This window comes from Mytilus edulis, chromosome 11 (assembly GCF_963676685.1).
Source record: "Mytilus edulis chromosome 11, xbMytEdul2.2, whole genome shotgun sequence".
NCBI lineage: Eukaryota > Metazoa > Mollusca > Bivalvia > Mytilida > Mytilidae > Mytilus > Mytilus edulis.
Window position 1 is genome coordinate 14222680 of NC_092354.1, and position 27961 is coordinate 14250640.

General features: G+C 33.3%; 1 protein-coding gene and 1 long non-coding RNA gene across 2 annotated transcripts; both read left to right on the forward strand.

Moving 5' to 3' along the window:
• The first annotated feature begins 1405 nt into the window (after positions 1–1405).
• On the forward strand, positions 1406–2723 carry LOC139494760 (heavy metal-binding protein HIP-like). The gene is made up of 2 exons (XM_071282959.1): positions 1406–1628; positions 2206–2723. Exons 1-2 carry the CDS (start codon positions 1433–1435, stop codon positions 2658–2660), a joined length of 651 nt encoding a protein of 216 aa, XP_071139060.1. The 5' UTR covers positions 1406–1432; the 3' UTR covers positions 2661–2723.
• Positions 2724–17386: 14663 nt separating this feature from the next.
• Positions 17387–27426, forward strand: LOC139495193 (uncharacterized). The gene is made up of 3 exons (XR_011657284.1): positions 17387–17494; positions 19730–19852; positions 23009–27426. It is a non-coding gene; the product is annotated as an uncharacterized lncRNA (long non-coding RNA).
• The last annotated feature ends 535 nt before the right edge of the window (positions 27427–27961 follow it).

Below are 27961 nucleotides of genomic sequence, written 5' to 3' on the forward strand. Positions count from 1 at the left end.
ACCCTGTTAGTCAGTAATTATATACAAAGGCAACAGCAGTATACCGCTGTTCAAAATTCATCAATCGATTGAGAAAAACACAAATCCGGGTTACAAACTAAAACTGAGGGAAACGCATCAAATATAAGAGGAGAACTTCGACAGAACAGAACCACAACATTAAAATGTAACACACAAAGAAACAAGCTATAATATAACAATCGCCATTTTCCGGACTTGATACAGGACATTTTAAGAAACAAATGGTGGGTATATCATTTTTGATGTTTTAATAATAACATTTCATGAAAATATTTCACTATAAAAGCTGTTGCCTTATACCGCTGTTTAATATTCATAATCCTATTAAACAGAAACAAGTACGAACAACAAATTAAAACCGAGGGAAACATCAATCATAAGAGGAAAACAATGTAACAACTAAAACACTGAACTAGTAGAAAAGCTAACGACAGCATACATAAACTAGAGGCCCTAAAGAGCCTGTGTCGCTCACCTTGGTCTATGTGCATATTAAACAAAGGACACAGATGAATTCATGACAAAATTATGTTTTGGTAATGGTGATGTGTTTAAAGTTCTTACTTTACTGAACGTTCTTGCCACTTACAATTATATCTATAATGAACTTTGCCCATTAGTAACAGAGGAAATTATTTGGTAAAAATTTACCAAATTAATGAAAATTGTTAAAAATGACTTTAAAGGGCAATAACCCCTTAAAGGGTCAACTGACCATTTTGGTCATTTGACTTATTTGTAGATCTTATTTTGCTGAACATTATTGCTGTTTACAGTTTATCTCTATCTATAATAGTATTCAAGATAATAACCAAAAACGGCAAAATTTCTTTAAAAATTACCAATCAGGGGCAGGAACCCAACAACAGGTTGTCCAATTCATCTGAAAATTTCAGGGCAGATAGACCTTCTCTTGATAAACAATTTTGTCAGATTTGCTCTAAATGCATTGGTTTCGGAGTTAAAAGCCAAAATCGCCATTTTACCCCCTATGTTCTATTTTTAGCCATGGCGGCCATCTTGGTTGGGTGGCCGGGTCACCGGACACATTTTTGATACTAGATACCCAAATGATGATTGTGGCCAAGTTTGGTTAAAGTTGGCCCAGTAGTTTCAGACGCAGGACGACGACGGACGCCAAGTGAAGAGAAAAGCTCACTTGGCCCTTAGGGCCAGGTGAACTAAAAAATTACTGTCTGATAACAAATGACATACAGACTGTCTTTAAAATGTTTATTTAATTTTTGTAACGCTGTAAAAAAAGATGTTTGTATACTAAATGATATGAGATAAGTGCAATACTATTGACCTACGACCGAATAAACTTGTGACTATTAAAGGTGTGTGTAATCTCTAGACCAAGATGTTATTTCTCACGATATCTGATTAGAAATTGTCAATTATATTAACTATGTCGTGTGTTAATATTATGCCAATATTCAGTATAATTCTATTGTTTACCTTGGTGACATCTCAACCAAATACACATGACTTAGATCTCACATCAGTTGTGAAAAACTTGCAAGATGAACTGCACCGCTTGAAAATACAGGTTGAAAACTTGGAGCAAAGTCATAAAACGTGTGTCTCATCGTTAAAGTCTTTGGGTATGTAGCATATTTTATTTATTGTTATCTAATCATACGATAATGCATTTCTTATATATGACTAATAAAACCAAACCAACGACGTCTAGACCAGAAATATGTTACCTTACCTATATTTGACAATACCTTTAGTATCAATGCTCTTAAACTTCGTACTTTTTGTGGGGTTTTTTTTGTGACCGCCACTGATATGTTTTTTGTAGACGAAACCCGCGTTTGGTGTAAACATAATTGTTGAACAAGTTGCTAAAGATGTTTGTAAATTAATTAATATTAACATCACTGGTATCCAAAACCCAGCTATAGCTGCCGATATGAACTCTTTAAATCCATCAAGTTTATATAACTATTTTATTCAGGAATAGATTACCTTAGCCGTATTTGGCACAACTTTTTGGAATTTTGGGTCCTCAATGCTCTTCAACTTTGTATTTGTTTGGCTTTACAACTATTTGATCTGAGCGTCACTGATGAGTCTTATGTAGACGAAACGCGCGTCTGGCGTAATAAATTATAATCCTGGTACCTTTGATAACTAATTAGTATATGAAGCTTATGCATTTCCACTTTTTTACAGGACTTGTACACAGAAAACGATTGTTGTTACCAGAAATTGACCAATCTGACCATGTAGCCTTTTCTGCGCATATTTCATCCGGATTTACAGCTGCTAGCTTAGGGAAAGGCCATGAGGTTGTTTATGATGTAAGCGACACCAACGTCGGAAATGGATATGACAATGTCACAGGAACATTCCGTGCACCATCAACCGGTGTGTATGGCTTTACGTGGACAATTTGTGCTGACAATCATGGTGAAATACAAGTTGAACTGGTTATTAATGGACGTCAACGTGGGGTTAATCATGTTGATTCGGAAATCACCAACGATCTCGATTGTTCAACCGCCTTTGTCATCGAAAAGGTCAATGTTGGTGATTTTGTCTTTATTCGGTCGGCAAGTGCCGGCGAAGGACTATTTATGAGCGACGGTAGAGCTCGATGGGCATTTTCCGGTTGGAAACTGTTTTGAATTGGTACCTAATCGAAGGATTTCAGATATAGACAGCAATATTTATTAAAAGTATGCTATTAATAGATGTTGTTTATATTTTTGGTGTACTGGGCATATATATATATTTTCCCCCAAGGGTGACTGGGGTATAGACATATGGTCGCTTGGTCTTCTCCCGACCGGCAGTAAAACGCTTGCTGAAGTGGGGCGTCCGTTTGGCTGTGCGGGATGTATCAAGTTCGCAGTCACGTCCGTCAGAAGTGGACGTTAAATCCGATGCCTCGTGTAAAGAGAGTGCCACGCTCTTTGCACGTTAAGAACCTTTACAACAACTCTTTGAGGGGTCCGTAGGTGGCCTGTTGCAAGGCAAAATTTCTGTCCCTATCCAATATACCCTCATTTTCCAGTTGCAGTCCAAATTTCACCGACCATCATCCTAGATGGCCTCTATTACAACAACCTACCTATTGTATTTATTGTGAACTTGTTCTCGTCCTGAATATTCATGAAATATTTGCCACTGGACGTTAAGCAACCAACAATCAATCAATTAATGTTTATATTTTTGGTGTACTGGGCATATATTAAACTGTTAAATTCACTAAAATAATGGTAATTTGTTGTTTACAATATTTCTTGTTTTTTATGCTGTAGGTTTCGGACAATATATGTTGCTTTACTCCTTCAAAATCTAATACAAACGTTTAAAGATGATAATAAAAAAAGAAAAAAAGAGCGATATCCAGACTAGAAAAAGTAATCTGAGTTATGCATTAAGGATAATATTCCTCAATAAAATAAAATCGAAATTTTATGACAGCAAATTCAGTTAAAACAACACCTGTATTTACCTGCCAGTTCCACATTTACATTTGCAATAAGAACACGACCATTGTCACAAGGGGAGCTTGATTTGGAACGTTAGCTTAATGCGTTGGGTCGAGAGTGAACATACAATAACCATTACGTCAATAGTTACCATGATTATAATTTAATACGCCAGATGCCCGTTTCGTCTTTTTGATTTGTTATTTTCTTGCTTGGAACTACACAAACATCAAACAGCAATGCAAACAAACTTTATTCATTCAACTTGAATAAGTATTGTTTTCATGTTTCATTGTTACGATGTTATTTTCTTACTTTCTGAAGGTCTGATATTCAAACTTACGAAAAACGTCTTGAATATTGATATTGTAGATAAGTTAAATATCATTATACAGTAATATGCTTTTTAAGGATGCGAAATTGCTGGAATCACCATAAATTAATTAAGTCGTATATATTTAATTCCTAATCCTTATAGAAATCACGTGATTAATGATTTTATAGTTTCACTTTTACTGCTGATTTCATTTGTATGAAATAGTTACCACCATTTGTCACTATATAAACTCCAAATTAAGAGGATTCCAAGGAAAATCAAATTCGTTCTTGCAAAAAAAAAACAGACTACAGCTAAAATTGAGGCTATCAGCAGCTCGGTAGTCAGTACTACGGTACTGACATGATTTCTTACAAAGTATCTAAAATAATCAATTTATAAATTATATAGAAACTATGGTTTCAACTCCCCAGGAAAAGTTGGCTCCAGATGGATTTGGTTATTTTAAGATCCTTTTTGGTTTATAGCTTTTCAACAAATTCTGTCCTTATAGATCCTTGGATTTTAAATATCGGCTTTGAGCGTTCCATATGAAGGTCAATCCAAAAAAGTTCCTCGGACTCATAAAATTTATAACGTGTTATTTTCACATTTTTCATAAAAAGGTGTCAAACAAGAACATAAAATACTACCGAGATCTAAAGATTTAGCATTACGATTCAATTTAAAAAGCAATAACAACCTCACCAAAGACTCCTTTAGTATTTTATTGAAATCTAAAAACTCAAGTTGATATCAAACGATGTTAAATTGTCTTTTGTCATGAACCTTATAATTATCGACCAGATATGTAAAATAGAATATATTTAGAGTTGATATATTAGAAGCGTTTTAACTTTAAATATGTGTAGATACCCGATACCCCTATTATTCATCATATTCATAGAAGTATATATATGAGACTTGTTATCCAAACCTTAAGAAAGGTTTACAATCAGTTCATCAATTCTATGCAATATCTCATTCTCAAATTCCTCACTATTTCCTTCTCGTATAACTTGACCATGAATAAGAAGATATGATACTGAAGTCTTTCAAGGAATGTAATTTAAATCCTCTTTTCTGTTCAAACTAACCGGGAATATTATTGAGGGCCCTCATGGGGTTTTTGATTATGTGATTACTTGGCCGTTTTTTTAATGATTATTTGATTATTAAGCCAAATATTTCATGATTATTTGATTACCTAGGACTATATTTTTAGTTTATGATTATTTGATTACTAAAGATAAGCAAATATTTAATGATTATGTGATTATATTGGCAAAAAAATGGTGATTATGTGATTACTAGGACCCCCCCCCCCCCCCCCCCCCCCATGAGGGGCCTCATTATTCCTGTATCTCAATTCACGATCTCATCTTGGGTGTATGAAAATGACAAATTTACCAAGTTTTAACATTCCAAGTTGATGAAGTGCAGAAAGCATAATTGTCTAATGAACAATATAAGAATTAATTTAAATTCTAGGAATTTATAAAGAGTGTAGTGGATTGAAAACTCGGAGTCATCTGTGTCATCTCGCACACCCAAGCAGACGCATTTGAAAGGTCAGAAGAAGACCTACGTGAACATATTTCTATTTGGAGACGTGAAATCCGAAGTGGCAAATAAATCGTGTGCCACGCTGTTTGAACGTCTGTTCGTGGCATTTTGCAAGGCACAACTTCTGTCCTCTATCCTGGATGGCGACTATAACATGGCTTCCTATTGCATTTAATGTTAGTGTATGTTCGTCTCGAAATACTTATCACTTAACGCTAAACAACCAACAATGAATCAATCAAAGTTGGGAAACAAAATTTCCTTCAATCCTATTTGACTAATTCCATTGTTTTGCTGTCTACCATAATTGATTTTCGTATTATATTATTGGCCTGAATTAAAAGACCGTTGCTATTTTCTTTGAATGGGACAGTTTGTTATCAAATGGTCGTAGGGTGTGGTTTGATATTTTAAACATTCTTTAGAGCTTTGTTAATTTCGACCCTTGTCATACGATTCAAATTGAAGTTTGGTCCGAGTTTGTGTACTATTTTTTATTTTCATTTATATCCCTAAAGAAATGAAAAAGAGATTGTAAGTCTTTGCTTCAAAAAAAGTAAAATAAAAAAAAACGGAACTCCGAGGAAAATTCAAAACGGGTCCCTAATCAAATGCCTAAAACTCATATCTGTAATTTTACAAATTATATTTTGGGAACTTATATTATAATCAACAAAACTCTAAATTCTTCTAGTTAATTTATCAAATCCATCTGCAAATAATTTAGTACAATTAATTTGCTGTTAACGACCACACGGCCGACACTCGGCTAACCGAGAGATAGGTCGGTTAATCTATATTGAGTATGCGGCTATATCGGCGGTTGGTCTGTTAATCGGGTTGGTTATACGTCTGTTAAGAGTAAAACGCACAATTTTAATATTAAAATCTATTTAATATACAGATTTTAGGTACATTATAAGAATCAAATCAAAAAAAGAAAAGTGTCTGACAAAATGATATATATCATAGAACATTTTCCAACGATAAAAACATTTCATAGTCTGCGCAGTTTTCAGTAAAACTAAAAGGCGTCGCGCAAGTATGTAGTATTTATGCTTATACGCATAGCAATTTTTGTAATGAAAGGCGAAAAAAACAATTTTAGATATCATTTAAAGGACACAAAATCGTACTTTGGTTCTAAAATATAAATTGAAATTAGTAAATATTTCATAATTGTAATATAACGTGAGTAATACTACGTTTTAGTGAACATTATGGGAATAAAGTCTGTTAATGGGTTGGACAATTGAAATTGTGTCAGTTAAGAGTTATTTAGCCACGACAATAGTTGTGCTACCTTTATATTTTCCCTTTGAAAAAGTTAAGAATGAGATGCTCTTGAGCAAAAAAAATGACAATACGCTGCAACAGTATCCTTCTAGTAAGAACATTTTTATTTTGACTTCCTTTGCATTTTATTAAGGGGTGTGTCACTTCAATATATGGATATGGATTGCCTGCTGGAATATCTATTATTAACGTTTTCTTCAGCCTTAATTTTTGTGTCTGTTTAAAGTAGCACGTTCTCAAATCCGTCCGAAAGTGTCTTTCTAATACAACACAGGGTACATATAACGTGTTGTCGTTCTCATATGCACATGATATTTGTCACTGGACGTTAAACTCTAAATCGTCAACATCATCCGATTGGTTCTTTTCTTCTATTACTGAATCATCTGTTGTTTACAAATCAGTCTAAAGAAGTAAATGGAAAGGAGCGAATGCAGCTACATTTGGTTATCTTAAGTTTTAATTCATTTTATTCCGTTTAGTTTCTTTCTACATAAGTGCAGAGGAGAACTGCAGTTGTCCGCATGTAAACTTTTAGCATTTATTACCAATATGAGTACATAGCAATCCGTTACTGTTTCAACACCCAGGGGTGTTTAATGTCTTTATTCTCAAATAATTATTTTTTTCTATCTTTTTTTTTATTAATGCATCACTTCCTACTGTCCTTATCTATTATTCTATATATTCTGTGTTTCCATCCAGATTCTCGTGTATACAATGAGGGTCCGGATTGGGGGTGTTGTTTATTTCTATATTCTTTAAATTGTCTGTTACTTTTCTCTACATTTTATTTTATCTTACTCATTATTATTTCTTTATTCTTTATATATTCTAGCATCCCAATATATTTTACTTACTGATGTTTAGTTACATTACGACGTTTATCTCTGATTTATATACTGGTTAATACCAATTTAGATACAAATTAGTGTCATTCATGACAACCTAAACAGAATCTACATGATATATGCGACCATTCTTGGATGAAATCAATATGTATAGATTATAACATGCCCTTTTCTATATTAGCCCTGGTATCATCCCGAGACTCCCATATCGGCCTCGAGGCTTTAGCCGAGGGCCGATATGGGTCGAGGGATGATACCAGGGCAAATATGGAAAAACATGTTATAATCTTTAAGCTATTTATCACATATTTAAGTGTTGCAGAAAAGAGGGAAAAAAAGTTCAATTATAACAATTTAATGAAACATAACAGGTAAATCTTAAAAATGTATCCGTATCCGTAACAAATATGTGATAAGATATAAATAACACATAGCTGAGAGGGTGATAGAGCAAATTTGGTCCCGAGAAAACATTGTCAACCGCGGCGAAGCCGAGGTTGACAATGTTTTTTCGAGGGATACCGATCTGCTCTATCACCCTCTCAATTATGTGATATTTGATTTATTATAATGAATGTCCTATCATCATTTTCTTTAACAGATGAGTTTTATTATAAAGTATTTTCTATGTAGTCACGTACTTGACAGCGTAACGGGTATCTGAAAAATCATCAGAAGTGAAGTAAATAGACAATAGTAGTGCATTGACTTGACATATAAACGATACAAGGATTAGGCCCGAAACGGGAAAAAAGCTCTGCTATCAAGAAAAAAAATATTTTCAATTGTTGTTATTTTGTTATTGTTATTTATTTTATTTAAATTTTGGGTAAATATCCCTTTTAAAAGGCCTCATATCTGGCTGAGAAATATACATCACAATGAACATGATGAAATGTACATCACCAGTTGAAACCCATCGATGGTGAACGAATGCGTTTAATATCAACAATAAGCATAACACACAATGATTTATAGGTTTTAAAGTAAAAATATTAACAAGTGAAATACGTTTTTCCAACAATTGTAAAAGAAATAAGTTTGAGTCGTTCCACGCTTCGTTGTATAGTAAATTAGAACTTTAAACATTGTCTATAAAATAACTTGATGTAGATTCAAATCATTGTCGTTTAAACTGCCCGTTTTTGATTGGTCTAGCCGAGAGGGTGACATTCCAAAACATTGTCACCCGCTCAGCCATGTGATAGAGTTAATTAACACCTTAGTATTAGGCAATCAAAATATGGCATTTTAACATGATGTATAATAATACTTTAATATTACACTTTTTTATATCAGTTTTCAATATTCATGGCCTAAATTCATTGTTCATGTCAGTGTTTCCGTATATATTATGTTTCATTGCTCATGTGTTGTTTCCGTATATTTTAGCCACTCGTCTTGAGCCTACCCATGTGATCCGATAACACCCCATACAGCAATAAAATTATACTTTTATTGCCATTCATAACTCTTAACAGACCAATTAACAGACCGGGTTTTATACATCCGACCCATTAACAGACCAGGTTTTAAATAAAGATTGATTTATGTCACCAAAATACAGATTTTTGTGTAGATTTTTCACACAATGATATCAATTTGGTTGACAAACATAACGCCTGTCTTTGTTCGATGTTCAAAATATCAAAATTGAGAAAGGAAATGGTGAATATGTCAAAGCGACAACCACCCGACCATAGAGCAAACAACAGCCGAAGGCAACCAATGGGTCTTCAATGTAGCGAGAATTCCCGCACCCGTAGGTGTCCTTCAGCTGGCCCCTAAAATATGCATAATAGTACAGTGATAATGGACGTCATACTAAACTCCGAATTATACACAAGAAACTAAAATTTAAAATCATACAAGACTAACAAAGGCCAGAGGCTCCTGACTTGGGACAGGCGCAAAATTGCGGCGGGGTTAAACATGTTTATGAGATCTCAACCCTCGCATGCAAGTAAATTCAACCAACGTGTCTTTTTGTGTACATTTTGTGTGTGTAAAATGTGTATAAATTTATTGATGAGTAACACGCCTTTTCATTTTATAGATCGTACATCGAAGCTAGAAAAATAATAATTACACCACTGGATTCAGTACATTGAATTGTTTTGTTAGACATGAATAATTTTTATGATAAACATATATTTAAAAAGTTATACAATGAAACAGGCAGAATTTCCAATGATTTCCTCGATAACACCTGATTAACAGACTTTAGCCAACCCGATTAACAGACCCACCGCCGATATAGCCACATACTCAATATAGATTAACCGACCAATCTCTCGGTTAGCCGAGTGTCGGCCGTGGACCAAATAAGTTAACATAATAATCAGGTGAAGGACGTTGTCTAAGAATATATTTATAAAATCAATGAATAATACATGCACATGTATAAAAGCTAGAATTACTATGGGATAATCAAGAACACAATCATGTACGTGAATACGGCGATGGAAGTTTTAACTACCTTGACCAGCGACATGAATATTGATCAGTCCATTCAACTTTATAGTACACGTGTTCCAGCCCCGTTATTCCGACACCCAATAGTCCGACACCCCATTAGTCCTACATGGATATAATTGAACAATATTATAATAAAAAGTAAGATATGAAAATACAAAACTCCGAAGAAAACGGAAAGTCTAAATTAGTCAAATGGATAAATCAAAAGCCCACTCATCAAATGAATGGATAACAACTGCCATATTCCTGACTTGGTAAAAGCATTTCCTTATAAACGGTAGTTTAAATATGGTTTCATAGATATAGTTTCAAGATTCAAGATTTTAAAGATTTTATTCATAACCTCAGACTCATACAGGTGTACAACAGGACAATATATACAAACATGAGATAATACATAGCGAGACAGAACAGACGAAACATAAATACATATAGTATATTATAAAGGACAATTGGTATAATTAGTTAAAGTATTTCATAATTTTCTTCACGAAAATTGATAATTTCCTTTGAACTTGTACGTTACATATCGACAACAAGCCAGTAAATTTGTTCTTGCTTGGATTCATAACATAATAATTTGGTATAAACGTTGATTTAAGAGCAGTTGCATCAGCATTTTTACAGATGAACAATATATGAAACTCATCCCTATTCCCTCATTACATAATGTACATATTCTCTGAACCTCTCCCTTGCATGACAGTCGTATAAAATTCCACTATATTGACAACAATATGTGAACAAATTAAAACAAACATAATAGGTAAAAATGTCAAAATTAGGGGTACAATAGTCAACATTGTGTTATAATCTCTATAACAATAAACATGTAACAAGGACACACAACTAGAGGCTGCAAGGAGCCTGTGTCGCTTTCCTGATATTTTTATTTATAATTGATGCATGAAATAATGCAACCGTTATTCTTTTGCTTTAGTTTCAGAAATATAAGTCAAAATCTGCGATTCCCTCCTTTGTTATATTTTTAGCCATGTCTGCTATGTTGGTTGGATGGCAGGGTCACCAAACACATTTCTAAAACTAGATACCATAATCATAATGCTGATTGTGACCAAGTTTGGTTAAAATTTCCTCAGTAGTTTCAGGGGAGAAGAAAAATCCAGGGGTCAATTGACCATTTTGGTCATGTTTGAATTTGTAGATCGTACAGTGTAGCTCTATCTATCATAATATTTAAGATCATAACCTAAAACTGCAAAATTTCCTTAAAATTTACAAATTTCAGTTGCAGCAACCCGACAACGGGTTGTACGATTTGTCTGAAAATTTCAGGGCAGATAAGATCTTGATCTAGTAAACAATTTAAACCTATTTCAGATTTGCTCTAAATCCTTTGGATTTGGAGATATATTCCAGAATCTACATTTTACTCATATGTTCTATTTTTCACCATGCCAGCCACCGCCTTGGTTAATTGGCCGGTTCATCGGACACATGTTTTTAACTAGCTGATACCTAAATGATGATTGTGGTCAAATTTGGTTGAATTTGAAATTTGGCCCAGTAGTTTCAGAGAAGGTTTTTGTAAAAATTAACGGACGACGCCGGTCGACGGACGCCAAATGATGGGCCAGATGAGCTGAAAATGCATATAATAGACGAAGCACATTAGGAAAAATGAACGAAGAAATACATTATCTTCATTTCAAGAGAATAATATCATTAGTTAAAACAAATCCTAATGAGAGTCCTCATAATTATAATAACATAATTCATGAAGTACTTACAATATTATAAGTTTGCTTAATGTACAGTGACAAATATTACATGCGAAAACAATTTAACAATAAATACAATAGGTAGGTACTGTAATAGATACCATCCGGGGTTAAAAAAAGGTCAATGAAACTTGGAGTGCTGCTGGATGATAAAGGTATATTGAATAGGGACAAACATTTGCCTTGCAACAGGCTCAGACAAAATGCTACCGACGATCCCTAGATTTGTTGCAATGTTTCTTAACCTGCAGAGAGCGTGGTACTCTCTCTACATGAGGCATCGGATAAAACGTCACCACTCTGACATTTGTGGAAAATTATATACCTCGACCAATCAAACGGACTTCCCATGCACCCAGGGTTTACTGATAGTTGGAAAGAGGCAAAAGTGACCATAATTCTATTTCCACTTTAATTTTAAATAGATATCAAAACTCATTGACCTTGTCCATCGAATGACTGACAACAGGTAATGCAACTTAGGAATATCAAGGTTGGTTGGTATTAGTGAAAATAATGGCATATATTTATTCAAACCGGATACAGAAAATCTGATTCAGATGCCGAGTAGCGAACATTTTGTAAAACTAAATGTACTTTTTGTCGAATAACTAATATGGCGATACGCTACTTTGTGTTTCTCCCAAAGGAGGGAAATAAGAAAGTTTAGGCTCCAATTAGGCTTTACTGAATAAAAGTTTGTATGTAAGATGCGAAGTTGATTCGGTGTGGTGTACAGAAAAGACTATTTAAGCTTAGTTTGTCTTCATGCAACAATGTTTGTACTTATTGAAGAGTGAATTATTTAAAGCAAATACATTAAACACTTAAAAAAAGGGTGAACCAAACAGAACTTTGTAAAGTTTGGTGCGTTCTCCGTTAAGAATCAGCCAAAAATGTACTGGTAAAAAGAAATAATGAAAACCAGTACATTCCTGTAACAGTGTCAATGTCACGAGAAGTGGAGTTTGTTGCTAGATTTATTTTCATGTCACATGTTTGCCTGGTTTGTTTAAAAGACAACCGACAAGTTGTGTTTTTAAAGATGCAACAAAGAACACAAATGAAAATAACTAAAATTAATTACAGAAAGTTTGTTGCTTTATGAATATGCAATTACAAATATTGTTGCTTATGTCATCATTCATGGACATGACGGTTTGAATACATGATTGGTAGTTAATGTTTGTCTAATGTCCAGTGGCAAATGTTTCATGACTATTTAGTTCATGTTCATTCTGACAGCACATTTCATCCATTTATATCGAAGTTTCAAACTTAATCAAGTCTTCTTTGTATAGAAAGATAATTACCGATTGGACAATTTCACTATAGATGTTATAAACTTAAAACACTCTCCATGGCTCTCAGCGTTCGATAATTAAGTTCGTGTACTGTATATATATATGAATCGAAATAGTAATGGTTGGAATCAATAGTCCCTCTTTATGGTAAAATGACAGTTTTTCCAGTTTTGACTGTATCCGAGACCTTATCACGTGTACACGATTCATTATGATGAGAGACTGCTGATAACATTTATTTTTTTAGTAGAATGTGTTCCCATATAGAACATATCTTAAATTAGTTTACCAAAACTTGCAAGGACCTTGGTTTTTCTTATATGGACGTAGTCATGGTACTTCTTCAATATTAATATCAAACAGGTGACATGATATTATCTGTTTCTGTGATATACTCGTAAGCAAGAGTAGTTCAAATATCAAGATTCTACGAAGGAGTGTTGGGATTTGGGGAGGGGTCGTTCATATAGATATTCTTTAATTGATATGCAATTTTCTCTATTCTTTATACTGTTTGCAATTATTCTCTAACCTTTATATTTCGGCGGTTATTTACCTTTGTCGGACTATTGGGGTGTCAGACCAATGAGGTGTCGGACTAATGGGGTGTCGGACTAACGGGGTAACGGAATATCGGGGCGACCATTCCATTTTCGTAGGTGTGAGTTCGAATGTTTGAATTAACCAATGAAAACGATCGTTCCTTTGCGAGTTCATCTAATAAAGTTTGTTTGACAATTTATGTCGCTTGTCCGCAGTTAGGTGTACCATATCTTAATATGAAAAATCATTATAATCAAACAGATTTTTTTTTTTAAATCTATCATCGCGATCATTTGCTTCATAATAATGGGTAAGATCGCTAAATAAGAGAACATAAATACACACCTTTTAGCAAAATTATGTTCATATGGGGGATTATAATCCAAACACAACATCTTCAGGCAAATTTAAGGTTTTTCTATTAATTTAATTACAAATACAAATGAACAGTTCGTATTCAAGGGATTCCCAATTTTCTCAAGTAATTTCTAACAGCAAACAGCAATACCACCAGAAATACAATTTGATATTTTTAAGAGCAAAATAATTATAAACCTATGTTTAAGACTTTGTTTTTACCGAACTCATTTTATTTTTTGTGATGTAAATATCCTGGCCACTTCAATCAAAACGTCTCTTTGCCTTTGTTCCTCCTATTCGTCTCGTTCTTGTCTTTTTCGTCTTCTTTAGCCTGTATCCCTATTCTTTTTACGTTTCTAGCTTTCTGATACATTTCAATAAAAAATACCGTCAGTTTTTAAATATTTTTTTTTAATTTTTGGCAATCTGTTTTATTATCCGACGTAGTTTGCTTTTGATTCACTGGTGTCAGAAAAGTAATTTTGATCCAAAAGTATAACATTTCTGAAAGACGGCAGTTGTCTTAAAATGAAAATTTTGATATTGAAAGATTTATAGTATTTTGGCAAATTTATTATTGTATAAACTCTGTGTAGGACTAGAAACTTCGGACGCTATCATAAAATAGATGCTGTTTGCGCGGCGAATATTTCAAGCATATTTAGGACGTTGAACATGTTAATAAATTATGTTTTAGACATTTGATGACACAATAAAATACGATTAAATGGTGGGAATTGTATAAGTTTCCTTATCCCATAATGTTATTGTAGGTATCAATGTAAATCATCTATATTTTATTGGATGTTTGTTTATTTACAGTTCAAATCATCAAATTCTAAACTGTTTTTCCCAGCCAATACTTGATTCCAACTATACCAAATATGATTTCATTGAGGTACTATGTAATAAAATAAAATTGTAAAATGCAATCATCAACGTCCATTATCACTGAACTAGTATATACATGTATATGTTTAGGGGCAAGCTGAAGGACGCCTCGGGGTGCGGAAGTTTCCTGCTGCATTGCAGACCTATTTGTGACCTTCTGCTGTTGTCTGTTCTATGGTCGAGTTGTTGTCTCTCTGACACATTCTCCATTTTCATTCTCAATTTTATTCATATTAAATCAAAAAATAAATTTTAACTTCCTGTTTTTTAATGTGTCGGAATATTAGATTTTTTTTTACCCAAATCAGAAGCAGTTATTTGAAGTTTATACACATATGAGCTAACAAATTGAGAAATATTAAATAGAAAAAATATTCCCCTTCGTATTGCTAAGATAGTTTTATTATGTTTGTCCTCCGCGCAACACTTTGTGGAGACAAAGAAATACCGTCCCTGTCTTCATAGCGCTATCGCATGTACAATTCTTGCCACTTTTTAAAAAACAAAATCAGCAATGTCTAGGACAGGTTGAAAAACCAGTGCCGAAAATAATTTTAAAAGAGTTATACCCCTTAGAAACATAATTTAGAAGAAACTTATTGAATCGCTAGCGCTCTTATGTGTACAATTATTGCCAACTCTTACAAAACATTTACAAATGTCTAGGACAGGTTGAAAAACCAGTGCCGAAAATAGTTTTAAAAGAGTTATACCCCTAAGAAACATAAGTTAGAAGACACTTATTGAATCTCTAGCGCTCATGTGTACAATTCTTGCCACCTCTTACAAAAAAATCACCAATGTCAAGGACCGGTTGAAAAACAGTTTTAAAAGAGTTATACGCCTTAGAAACATAAATCAGAAGAAAAATTGAATCGCTAGCGCTCTCATGTGTACAATTATTGTCATCAAAGGGAAATAACTTTATTAAAGACAACTGACGATTTCTTCTGTAATAATCATAGTGTTTAAGGTAATAACTAAACAATTTCTTATTCGAGGTCTTGAATTCATATTTAATTTTGACATATTTTGGACAATTGGTGGAGCTCAACATGTTTAACAATTTTATTTTGTCAGCGTTTTTTTCGGTTTTCAAAATAGTACGAAAAAATTGCATTTTACCCGTATGTTCTACTTTTACTTATATCTACCGTCTAGTTTGGCAGTCCAGGACATCAAAATAATTTATAAACAAGATAACCAAATGATGAGCGTTGCTAGGTTGGGTTTAATTTAGCCCATTAGTTTCAGAGAGAAAGATTTTTGTAAAAATTATCGACAGACGACGGACGCTAAGTGTTGAGCAAAGCTATCTTGAACCTTCGGGACAGGTAAGCTAATAATATGGAAATATTTTTGTGAAACTTAAATTGTAAGTTTATATCAGTAGTGTCTCGGACAAGTTCGAAGATTAGTTCCGATCAATAAATGTTATATGAGTTATGGCCCTTATAAATATTGATGACATGGAAAATTGTAAGCGCTCTCATGTGAAATATTCTTGCCAGCTTTTCATTATTCTTATGTAGTAGTTTTATATCAGTAATGTCTGGAAAAATTTTGAAATGAACTGCCAATCACATGTTTTAAATTAGTTAGAAATATTAAAACATCAGACATTGCTCTTAAGATAATCTTAAACAAATATAAAAAACAGCAACGTTGATGTTGGACAGAAAAAATAGGTGCAACACGGGGGACATTGGAACTTTTTCCTTCTATTTTGTTATTAGTAATTTTGAAGTACACTTCAACTTATTTTGTTATGTTTGTTTGGGACCTATTATGGCGAACCGTCGACACTTCGGACAATAAATCAAAAATGCATCCACCAATTTTCATGAAACTTTAATATTTTTGTATATCTAAATTGACGTTAGCTCCCATTTTTATTCACCAACAAATTTATTCGTAGACAATGGACGGTTCTATAATATTCTGACAATAACCGGTAATGCTCTGAAAATTATTTTTTTTAAACTTTTTTTTCAAGTGTTTATAAATGATCAATGGAGATCCCCTTACAATTTTTATGTTATAATTTTCTTAGATAACATATGGGTAGTATTTTTTGGCATACCTCATTATACGAATGGTTGTGTTTTTCATACCAAAAGCGGAACGTCTAAATCCATATTTGTAGGTTGCAACATCACATCATCCATCTCAGAAAAAAAAAACGGGTCAGAAAATCCAAAAGTAGTATCTTGACTATGTTAACATTTAATGTTATGTCATGTAATTGGAAAGAGGAAAACTGAAAACACTTTCTAAGCTGTGGTGATTAAATGTATGTGTCTATGTCAAACTTACATCATAAATTGATACCAGTTAAATTCCCACCTTTTTCGTGGGGAAAAAGACAGTTCTTACATGGAATTAAGCTCTAAACACTTTGAAACTGATAATTTGGTGTCTGGCGTATAGAAAAACTTTCCTGGGAATCGAAACCTTTCAATGATAAAATATTGTCATTTCTTTGAAATAAGCACGTGTAAGGAAATATTTTTCAATTTGCTGTGATACCTCCCATAATCATATATAGAACTTTGAAACGACAACTTAACAGTCACTTGAAGACTAGAGCGAAAACTGTATTTTACAAATACGAAAAACCTATGAAGACATATTTTGGAACATGCTGACCATTCAAATGAGGTTTGCAGAAAGAAAGGTTTGATACTTGTCTAGCATAATATAAGAAATTGATAATGTAGCACCATATATTTACATAAGTAATATAACTGACATTAGGTACGTAAAAATATGACACGACGTAATTTTTCATTTTGATTAGTACTCTCGCCAAGCGTAGATGCTATCTCTTCTACAGGAACTAATTAATTGAAATTCATAACTGAATATTACATAGCAATACGTCAATAAATGGGTACTAAAATGTACAGAGATTGACCATTCGGGTTGTTGTTGTAATAGAAAAAAATTGAGAATGGAAATCGGGAATATGTCAAAGAGATAACAACCCAACCAAAGTGCAGATAAAAGCCGAACACCACCAACTGATCTTCAACGCAGCGAGAAATTCCGGCACCCGAAGTTGTGTTGGAATTGGAAATGGTCTTGTCTTTGTAACCGGCCACATATTGACTTCTGAATAAATAAAGGCAACAGTAGTATGCCGCTGTTCGAAAGTCATAAATTAGTTGAGAGACAACAAATCCGAGTTACAAACTAAAACTGAGGTAAACACTTAAAATATAAGATATCAAAATTTGACATAAACCAATAGAAAAAAAACTGAATTCACAATCCTTTCTGTTTCTGTTATGTTTAGACTTATAACACCAAACAAAACGGTTAGATTCAGCCAGAATATATACTCTAAGATTGCAAGTATACAGTTTTAACTGAATAAATAAACTCGTCCAATATCAGGAGAAAATGTTTTAACGTTAATATGTTTGATGTATTTAATTATAGTCCAGTTGTAATTAATTTTTCCTTTTTACCACTTTATCGTATCAGTGAATTTAATTGTAAATTAGTAGTTTCGCTTAGAACTAAACTATAAGTACGTTTTATACCTTTTGCATTATATAAAAATAAAGTCTTTTGTTTGAATATTGAATATGGCTATCGCTGCGATATAGCTATTTTGTGCTGACGACTCCAGTTATGAAATTTGACTTGAAACTAGAAAAAGCGGCAATATACATTGTAGTACATGTACTACGTGAAATATCTTGTTTCGTTTCAAATAAATAATCATAATTTAGTGATATTAGCAGGATATATGTAAGTGTGCTATTTAATGTTATATATGAAAAAAGCTCAATCAGGTACAACAGCAGACTTATAATCAATGAGTAGAAATAAATAGAAATCCGCTAATCAGTATAACCCACGAAAGGAGGTCTCTGTTTAAAATTGAAAAAAAAATGTTTGTTCAAACTTTGTCTGAGGTTTTTATTTGTTTAAATTTGTTCAAATTTGAAAATCTTACCGACGAAAACCTAAATAAAACAAAACCTAAATTGAGTTTTATGCCAATTTTTTATTTTGTTTTTCTTCATATTTTGCAACTGTTAATCAATATTATATAATAATTCTAATGAATTTATTGCGTGTCTAATTAGTCAACTGAAGTGTTCTTTCTATGGACCTGTATTTAGTTTTCTTACTTTTTACTTTTTTTTTCACAGTAACAACACTCTCTTATTAATGGTCAAACTAATGCTTAAAGTCATTATGACAGTCAGGTGCCCTCTCAGTGATATTTTGACATACAAAATGGAACCACAAATGTCTTAAAATAACAATTTATTATTTAATATACCAAACTTGTAGATGTTTTAAACATATTTTTAAACATGTGATATATATAGAGAAAGAAAAAAAAAGCTATTTGCTGGTAAAATGAATTACTGATTATTTGGGTTATTTGACCTTGTGAAGATTTCTGTTATCCTGTTTATGTGTAATATTGTCTATTTTATCTACTAAGATTTGTACATTTCACTTTCAATGTACAGCGCACCACCACTGGATTGTACCTTGATGTAATATATTTTACCTCCCCCCTAATTGAACATTTAAATATTACCCGTTAAGGGGTGTTCCTTATAATAGGAAGCTGATACGAAGAGAAGAAAGTAAAGACTGGGTTTTCTTTTTTTTTCAACTTAAAATGCCAAAATGTAACTTACACCGCATTTAGAAATGTCGTTTTGTTTCATTATAACATAAGATTTGTTTACTTAGGACTATTCAAAAACAACCAAGATGCATTCATATAACATATAATAACGGCAAATACAACTTTGGCCTTATTCATTGACACTGAATTTAATTCATATAAATTTAATTGGATACATATAATAGGAGAAATTGAAAAGGGTAATATTCTTGCCATATAGTAAATTTTAACAAAATAATGTTTTTATTTCAGCAATTCTACAAAAATAAAAATACCAAAGGAAAATGTGTTCTAAACTAATAGTAGGAATTATTCAGTTTAGTATCGTTTTGTTGACATTTGTGGCAGTCAATTGTGTACCGAAAAACAATACAGGTAATATTTTAAAGACTTTTTATACTATTTGGTCCCTTTGACGCATTTCCCATTTCCATTCTCAATTTCATGGGGTTCGTGTTGTTTATTCTTCAGTTTTGTATGTTGTGTCATGTGTACTATTGTTTTTCTGTTTGTCTTTTTCGTTTTTAGCCATGGCGTTGTCAGTTTGGTTTAGATTTATGAGTTTGACTGTCCCTTTGGTATCTTTCGTCCCTCTTTCATTGTCGAAACAAATTTTGATAAAATAAATAACATTTGAAAAGTAATGGCCGATGCATTCCATCCATGACGTCTGGCGTACAACATTTTAATTCTTATATTTAAGATGAGTTCATTCTCCACATAACCTAGAACACTGTTTAAAGATGTTCGCTACTATGTTTTAAAATAACAAGCTATTTAAAAGACTATTACAATTTGATAGTATATAAACAGGAACTAAAAATGCAGAAAACAATATTCCTGTTTTCGAGATATAAGGCATTGAAAATTTGGCGGGAAATGATTCTCTCTAGGATTTTCAAACATTTAACATTTAACATTCGCTACTTTTTTCTTTCAAAACAATGAACATATAACAAGGATTTTATAAGATTTACAAATATGGCTTCTTTTTATTTTATATGATAAAAATATGAGGATTAAAAAACCAGAGGATTTCGAATATCTGGCAAAAATTCAAAAACAAGAGGAGCGAACATAATATTTCCAGCGGAGATGAGGGCCCTCATGGGGTTTTTGATTATGTGATTACTTGGCCGTTTTTTTAATGATTATTTGATTATTAAGCCAAATATTTCATGATTATTTGATTACCTAGGACTGTATTTTTAGTTTATGATTATTTGATTACTAAAGATAAGCAAATATTTAATGATTATGTGATTATATTGGCAAAAAAATGGTGATTATGTGATTACTAGGACCCCCCCCCCCCCATGAGGGGCCTCGCTAATGGCAAAAGATTACCTCCTTTATAAATACTGAAAACTACCTCATCTATATTGTCTTCAAATCGTATTATCCCTGTAATTATAATAATAATCGAACAAATGGTTCTGTTGTCTGAATAGTATAGTTCCGATTTATTTCACCACTTCAATAATGCAAGAATTATGTTATCCTCAATTTTAACATATGCAACAAAATCGTTGTTAGCTATCAATTTAGCGTTAAATAAAGGCAAGAGTAATTTACCGCTGTTCGAAATTCATAAATCGATTGAAAGAAAACAAATCCAGGTTACAAACAGACCTGATTTAAAATCAAAAGATTTTTATCTTTTTTTATTGAATAATAGAAAAAATACAAAGGATATCGGGTATCTATCCATGACAATATCAGTAAATGCACAACAAAAAACATACAAAAAACAATCAAATAAGTTTTAAAATTAGTACTGAAAAAGTGTTTGTTTACAAAGAATAGCAAGAACCAAAGGCAACATGAGAATGAATATCTGGTTGCAGTAACTATAAGGATATATTTATGTTTCGTAAAAGGATGACTCCTTTCAGATTCTGTTTTTATTTGTTACTAGAAACAGGAATCAAACATAAGACAGTCTTGTTATTTTTCTTTTGTTACTGAAAAACTTGTTTCCTCGTCCTTGAAAGAACTAACTAATTAAGTACATGCACACTCACAGAAAATCCATATTATTTTATAAAGTGTAAGAGATCTATAGATTTTCAAATATATATAATGAGATGTTGTATAAGTGCCAATGAGACAACTCTCCATTAAAATCACAATTTATAAAAGTTAACCATTATAAATCAAGGTACGGTTGTCAACATGAAGCCTTGACTCACACCGAACAGCAAGCTGTAATGGGCCTCCGAAAAATACTAGTGTTTAACCATTCAAACTGGGAAAACCAACGGTCTAATCTATAGAAATAAAAAGAGAAACGAGAAAGACTTATGAACCACATCAACATAACGGCAACTACTGAACATCAGATTCCTGACTTAGGACAGGGGCAAACAATTTCAAGCTCATATTGTTGTTTTAAATTACATGTTGGTATTTTGATATAATAACAAATGATTGCTCGAAATTATCTATATACCAGAGGATTTATTTTCCATTTATTTTTATTATTCGTATTATTTTGTGCTGATGGAATTTATGCAGTACTCGTTAACACCTGCCTAGTGTATCTGTTTATTAATTCTACTCTTCTGGAATGTGCATGAAATAATGCTGCCTGATGTTATGTACATATCAATTAATCAATAATTTGGTCGGTAGTTGATAAATTGATACAAGTGCATGCAGTTTGTATTGATCATTTTTGTTTTACCACTGTAATTGAAAAAGAACGATGGAAAAAACAAAATAGTAAAGTCAATGAGGTTTCACAATTATTCCCATAGTAAGCCCCTTAATTAATATCTAATTAAAAGAAATATCAGTATTGTACGTTTTGAATAATGCAAAAAAATATATATAATGTCCCAATAAAACAAAACGAATATAAATAAAATATTTAAGATTGTAAACTATCTGAATGAAACAGTGACAAAATGTTACATCAAAATGACATGCAAGGAAAGGATAGTAATAGGTATAAAACCACTAATTCTTAGACCATTGCTTTCTAAGATAAATTCTGCGATTTCAAACCATAATAGGTACCTTGTCTTAAGTTTAAATAAAGTGTCAGTCATTTCATTTCTAAACTTAACGTTATCCTGACTTGTGCTGCTGAACGATCCAACATACTCTTATTTGCATATAAGAGAGTACTGGTTCTCAGAAGTTTAACAGTACAAAAACAAGTATTTTCGATCTCAACAGCGAGTCAAATGTGCCATCCTCTTACAATTTTATGGATTTCTTTATTGTTCAAACTTTCAACAAGGGTTCTACAGTGAACGTAAGTCCCTAAGATTTCATTTGAAACCATAACTACACAAATAGTTCATCTATTGACAAAGATACAGCTAGTTTTAATACTGTCTTGTATGTTCTTTCCGACCGAATTTGTAGTTTTATACTTTTACGACATCTCACTTATGGTTATATGACCGACCACATTCTGTTTTTTATTCAGGATTTTATAATAATGTGTATTATGTAGACGCAACGAATGTCTGGTTTACCAACGTATAAGACTGGAATCATTGATGAGATTTTTTATTCCAGATGCCTTGTGTAAAGTAGCTTTTGAAGACGAGAAAGATGGTCAAAGTAGAGTCAATACATCTGCGAAACTTTTACACATTACACTGGACTTTCAGAACACTACTACAATGTTAGTTCTACAAGACACCATCACTTTGTACAATCCACACGAATGGATTATAACATCCGGAACATATGGAAGTGGATTGTTGCAGTTAAGATCTATCTATGAAATCCTCTCGTTAAAATCATTAAGTGTGCACACAAGAAGAAACAACATTAAATTAACACAATTTCCACATGACTGCTTACAAGGAATGAACGCATCAGAATTTGAATTAATTATACGGATGTTCTTGCTTCAACATATTGGTACAAATGAAGAAGTTTGCAATATCCATATACGGGACGACTACGGTTTTGCGGAATTCGATCATGAATGCTGTTCTTTAGGTGCGGACACGGTTGAGTGCTATGTTGTCAGGAAGAATTTACCGATGAATATGATTGACATTTGCTCTTATATAGTTGTCGTTCTTGTTATCCTGTACTGTCCCCTTCTGATACCGTCTTCTTTATACAAGCGAAAGCTAGAGTTCGTCCACCGTCTAGCTGAACCATTGAGAATAAGATGTAAAAAGACGGGTACTGACCTTACTTGGAGACAGAATGGTTTAAGAAGGCTAGTATATCTGGCAAGATTTGTTAAAAATAAACCAGAGGAAGACGAAGATAAGATTGTCTCAGAATATACATTCGGGAAATATTTTCAAAGTACTTTGGAGAAAATGTCTCGTAATGGGTTTTACGAAATAGTCATAAGTCAATTGCATTTCAAGGTTAAACACAGAGAGATAATTTCCGAAAGTAAAATTGAAACTGGGTTATTACACATTTGTTATAACTTGTTCATCAAATGTGGACGAAGAAAGAAATATGATAGAAATATTTGGATTAAGAAAAATCCATTTAACTGTTGCTATCGAAATGTACTCGGTTGTTTCAAGCCATTAGGAAAGGAATACCCTTGGTACAAATGCTTACGCGTCTTTATGCATATCGTTCTCGCGGCAGTCGTCTGCTCCCCTTGGGTGTTCCGAATATGTGTCTATTACCTCTACGAATATTCACTAAGAAATGAACGTCTTAAAGCGGCAGAAAAGAGGAATTTAAAGTTAAGACTACACGAAAACTTAATGTTCTATCTTACACCTATCCATGTACTATTTATAGCTTGCTACGTCATCCTAGCGTTAGAATGGATTTCCTTCAGATTTATGAGTAAAAATGTCAAATATTTGACAAAGGAGATGTTGCAAATTTGCTTTCATGGTATGAATGATTCAGCAAAAATGAAAAAGGTATTCTTTTGGGCAATCAATACACTGAGTATTCCAATAAAGAGCTGTGGTATTTTCGGATTTTTTCTGGGCGTGATATTTTGGCCAATAACATTGCCGTACGTTGTAATTGTCGTCTGCTATCACATATTCCCCACAATCAGGCTTTGTGTTTCGTTGTTTTGGATCATTGTTTTCGACACCATTCCGGATTTTCGATCTTGCAGCGTCAGCATAAAACAACACCGGTTCCCATTGTTAACATTCTTTACAGATCCGATTCAGAATACATTTGATATAGGATATATTGAATATCGTAAAAGTCGCGGGAAAATTATAAGATTCGTACAAATTCTGTTCTCCATTTTAGCAGTGTGTTCAATTGGTTTAATCACGGTAGAGTGCGTAGTTTTCCTAATCGATGTTGCGGTATATACAATGATTGGCCTAATTTTAAACTCATCCCATGCAATGCAATTGGTTTCTGCCTTCTCTATCGCCTGGTTTTACTTCCAAAAATGCTTTGAAGGGAATAGTGGTATCTATTTGAAATATACAAAGGTAATATTGCGCATATTACAAAACGAAAATAAAGACGAATTACAACTGGTGGCTGATCTAGATTCAACCCACCAAACTAACACCGCCTTCCTAGTCAAACACGCCAAATGCAACGCGGAATTTTTCGTCAATAATAATGGAAAACCCATGTTGACAACGAAAGGCGTAGTACTGCTTCTGGATAAGTATGACAATCTATATATAGAACGAGCTTTTTTCCGGAAGGCTTGTCAGATTGATCACCCATCGTGTCCGGGGCCGGTTCATGAACAGATTATGAAATCATTCCGGCGTTTTATGTCCATAGTCATGTTCCTGATCTTTGTGACACTTATAGTGCTGGCATTTGGTGACACATACAGCATTTCCATTTCAAATCAGCTCCTAGCGACCATTGCTGGTGGTTTCGTGCCATGGGTCCTGATGAAATCTGACATTTTGTTTAAAAATCCAGTTGAACCTGATTTTGATCAATTATCCGAAAACATTTGTTTTCAGTCAAGACTTAAAGAAAAGATAAACAACGACGAGGAAACATGGCGGATCTCCGATATGGAAGTAGAAAGTATAAGGGAAATACAAGCCACCGAAAAAATCGACTTAATCGTTAAACTGCCACAGTCGGGTATGCAAACTGCACTCTAGGAAATTAACTTAAGAGTACTATTTTGCTACTTAAAATGCTATTTAGGAGATAACTGTTTTGTATTTTAAGCTTGGCCTTCGTGAAACGTAGATTTTACTGTCGCAAATTGAGTTTACCTAGCGACGCGCTAATGCATTCTAATTATAATGCTGTATATAAGACTAAATACTATTTAAAATATATTTTGGCGTAAAATGACATAATGAAAAAGTCCACGAAACTGTTGCATTGTCTTTAGCAGCTAAACAATGTGACGTAATGTGTATACTCACGATGTCAAACATAAACACTAGACGTATTTATACCTTTGGTACGCTTCAAAATGGTTGCAACTTTAACAAAAAGAAGATTATAAGGCTCAAAATGTGATATATGAATATTTTGTGAGATATTACATACCGAAAAAATATCGGAATTATGGTGGCTCTCTTAGTTACGGACTGATAGAACGTGGAACTTTCCCCTTCAAAATATTTGTCAACGTCCAATGAAAATTATCGTTACAAAGGAATAGCGTTAGAACTATTATTTATCATTATTCATATTGTTTTTTAGCTCACCTGGCCCGAAGGGCCAAGTAAGCTTTTCTCATCACTTGGCGTTCCTCGTCGTCGTCCGTCGTCGTCCTGCGTCCGTCGTTAACTTTTAAAAAAAATCTTCTCCTCTGAAACTACTGAGCCAAATTTAACTAAACTTGGCCACAATCATCATTTGGGTATCTAGTTTTAAAAATGTGTCTGTTGACCCGGCCAACCAACCAAGATGGCCACCATGGCTAATTATAGAACATAGGGGTAAAATGCAGTTTTTGGCTTATATCTCTGAAACCAAAGCATTTAGAGCAAATCTGACAGGATAAAATTGATCATCAGGTCAAGATCTATCTGCCCTGAAATTTTCAGATGGCAATCCGTTGTTGGGTTGCTGCCCCAGAATTGGTAATTTTAAGGAAATTTTGCCGTTTTTGGTTATCATCTTGAATATTATTATAGATAGAGGTAAACTGTAAACAGGAATAATGTTCAACAAAGTAAGATCTACAAATAAGTCAACATGACCAAAATGGTCAGTTGACCCCTTAAGGAGTTATTGCCCTTTATAGTCAATTTTTGTCAATTTTCATAAATTTTGTAAATTTTGTAAATTTTTATTCGTTTATGATATGCCCATAGATCAAGGTGAGCGACACATGCCCTTTAGAGCCTCTAGTCTAATTGGTTTATCGTTACATGCTTGCTTAACGTCTAGAAAAAAAATCATTTTTTTGTCCTTACGGATGACAAGGGGAAAAAATATGGTCATCATAGGACTTTTTCCTCACAGCAGGAAAATCCTTACCAAAGTGGGGCGTCTGTTTGGCTCTGCGTGATGTATCAGAATGGGGACGTTAAATCCGATGTTTCGTGTTAGAGAGAGTGCCACAGTAGACAGATAACTATAGTACACGAATAAAACCACTTACCTTCGACAAGAAAGCTATCAATCTTAATCAATTAAGATAGCAGTCGAACTCGCCTACCACGAGCGGTGTTTGAACTAACAACCTAATTGTTGATAGATAACTTGGCCATAGAGGCCCCGTTAACTTTTAGTAAGCTGTGGTGATTAAATGTATGTGTCTATGTCAAACTTACATCATAAATTGATACCAGTTAAATTCCCAACGTCCTCGTGAGTTTGTGTTCGTATTATGACCCCCGCAAAAAAAAGGAATATACTCTCAGGTGTTCTGGAAGACCAAAAACATGCAGTTATACTGCATACATCAAATAAATTGGTTTGTGTTTTGTCCAATATATATGTGTGTGATCTTTTCAAATTTATATGCTGTTATTATTTTGAATATTTTCCTATATATCTAGTGAGCTTACAATAAAGTTTATATAAAATTACACTGTTATATCAGGATGTTCTCGGATAAGAATAACTGGCTTTCTGTACGTTTTGTGCCCCATGGGTGACTGAAGGATAGAAATATGGTCACTAGGTGTTCTTTCGACCGGCAGTTAAACGCTTATTTTCAAAGTCGGTCATCCGTTTGGCTGTGCGGGATGTATCAAGGTTGCAGCCATGTCCGGTCAGAATAGGGACGTTAAATCCGATGCCTCATGTAAAGAGAGTGCCACGCTCATTGCACGTTATGAACATTGTATTACCATAGGTTCAGTTAGTGTTTGTGACCTATGAAAACCACATGCAACGAGCGACTGAGGTACGATCCCTTTGACCAGCAAAGTTTTAAGAAGACTAATTTAAATTGATAATATTTATGTTGTTGTTTTTGTTCAATTCGGAACGTTATTAAATTATAATCTGAATGTTACAATAAAAAAATGGCATTTTAATTTGAAGTAAGAGGACTATCAAAAATTCAAGAATTATACCATAATGACAAATTACAAGGCCCGAAGATGGTTGAAGACCATC

Coding starts and splice junctions, on each gene's coding strand:
- LOC139494760 (XM_071282959.1), top strand. CDS start 1,433: ATGTCGTGTGTTAATATTATGCCAATATTCAGTATAATTCTATTGTTT. Junction 1,629..2,205: donor CTCATCGTTAAAGTCTTTGG/GTATGTAGCATA, acceptor ACTTTTTTACAG/GACTTGTACACAGAAAACGA.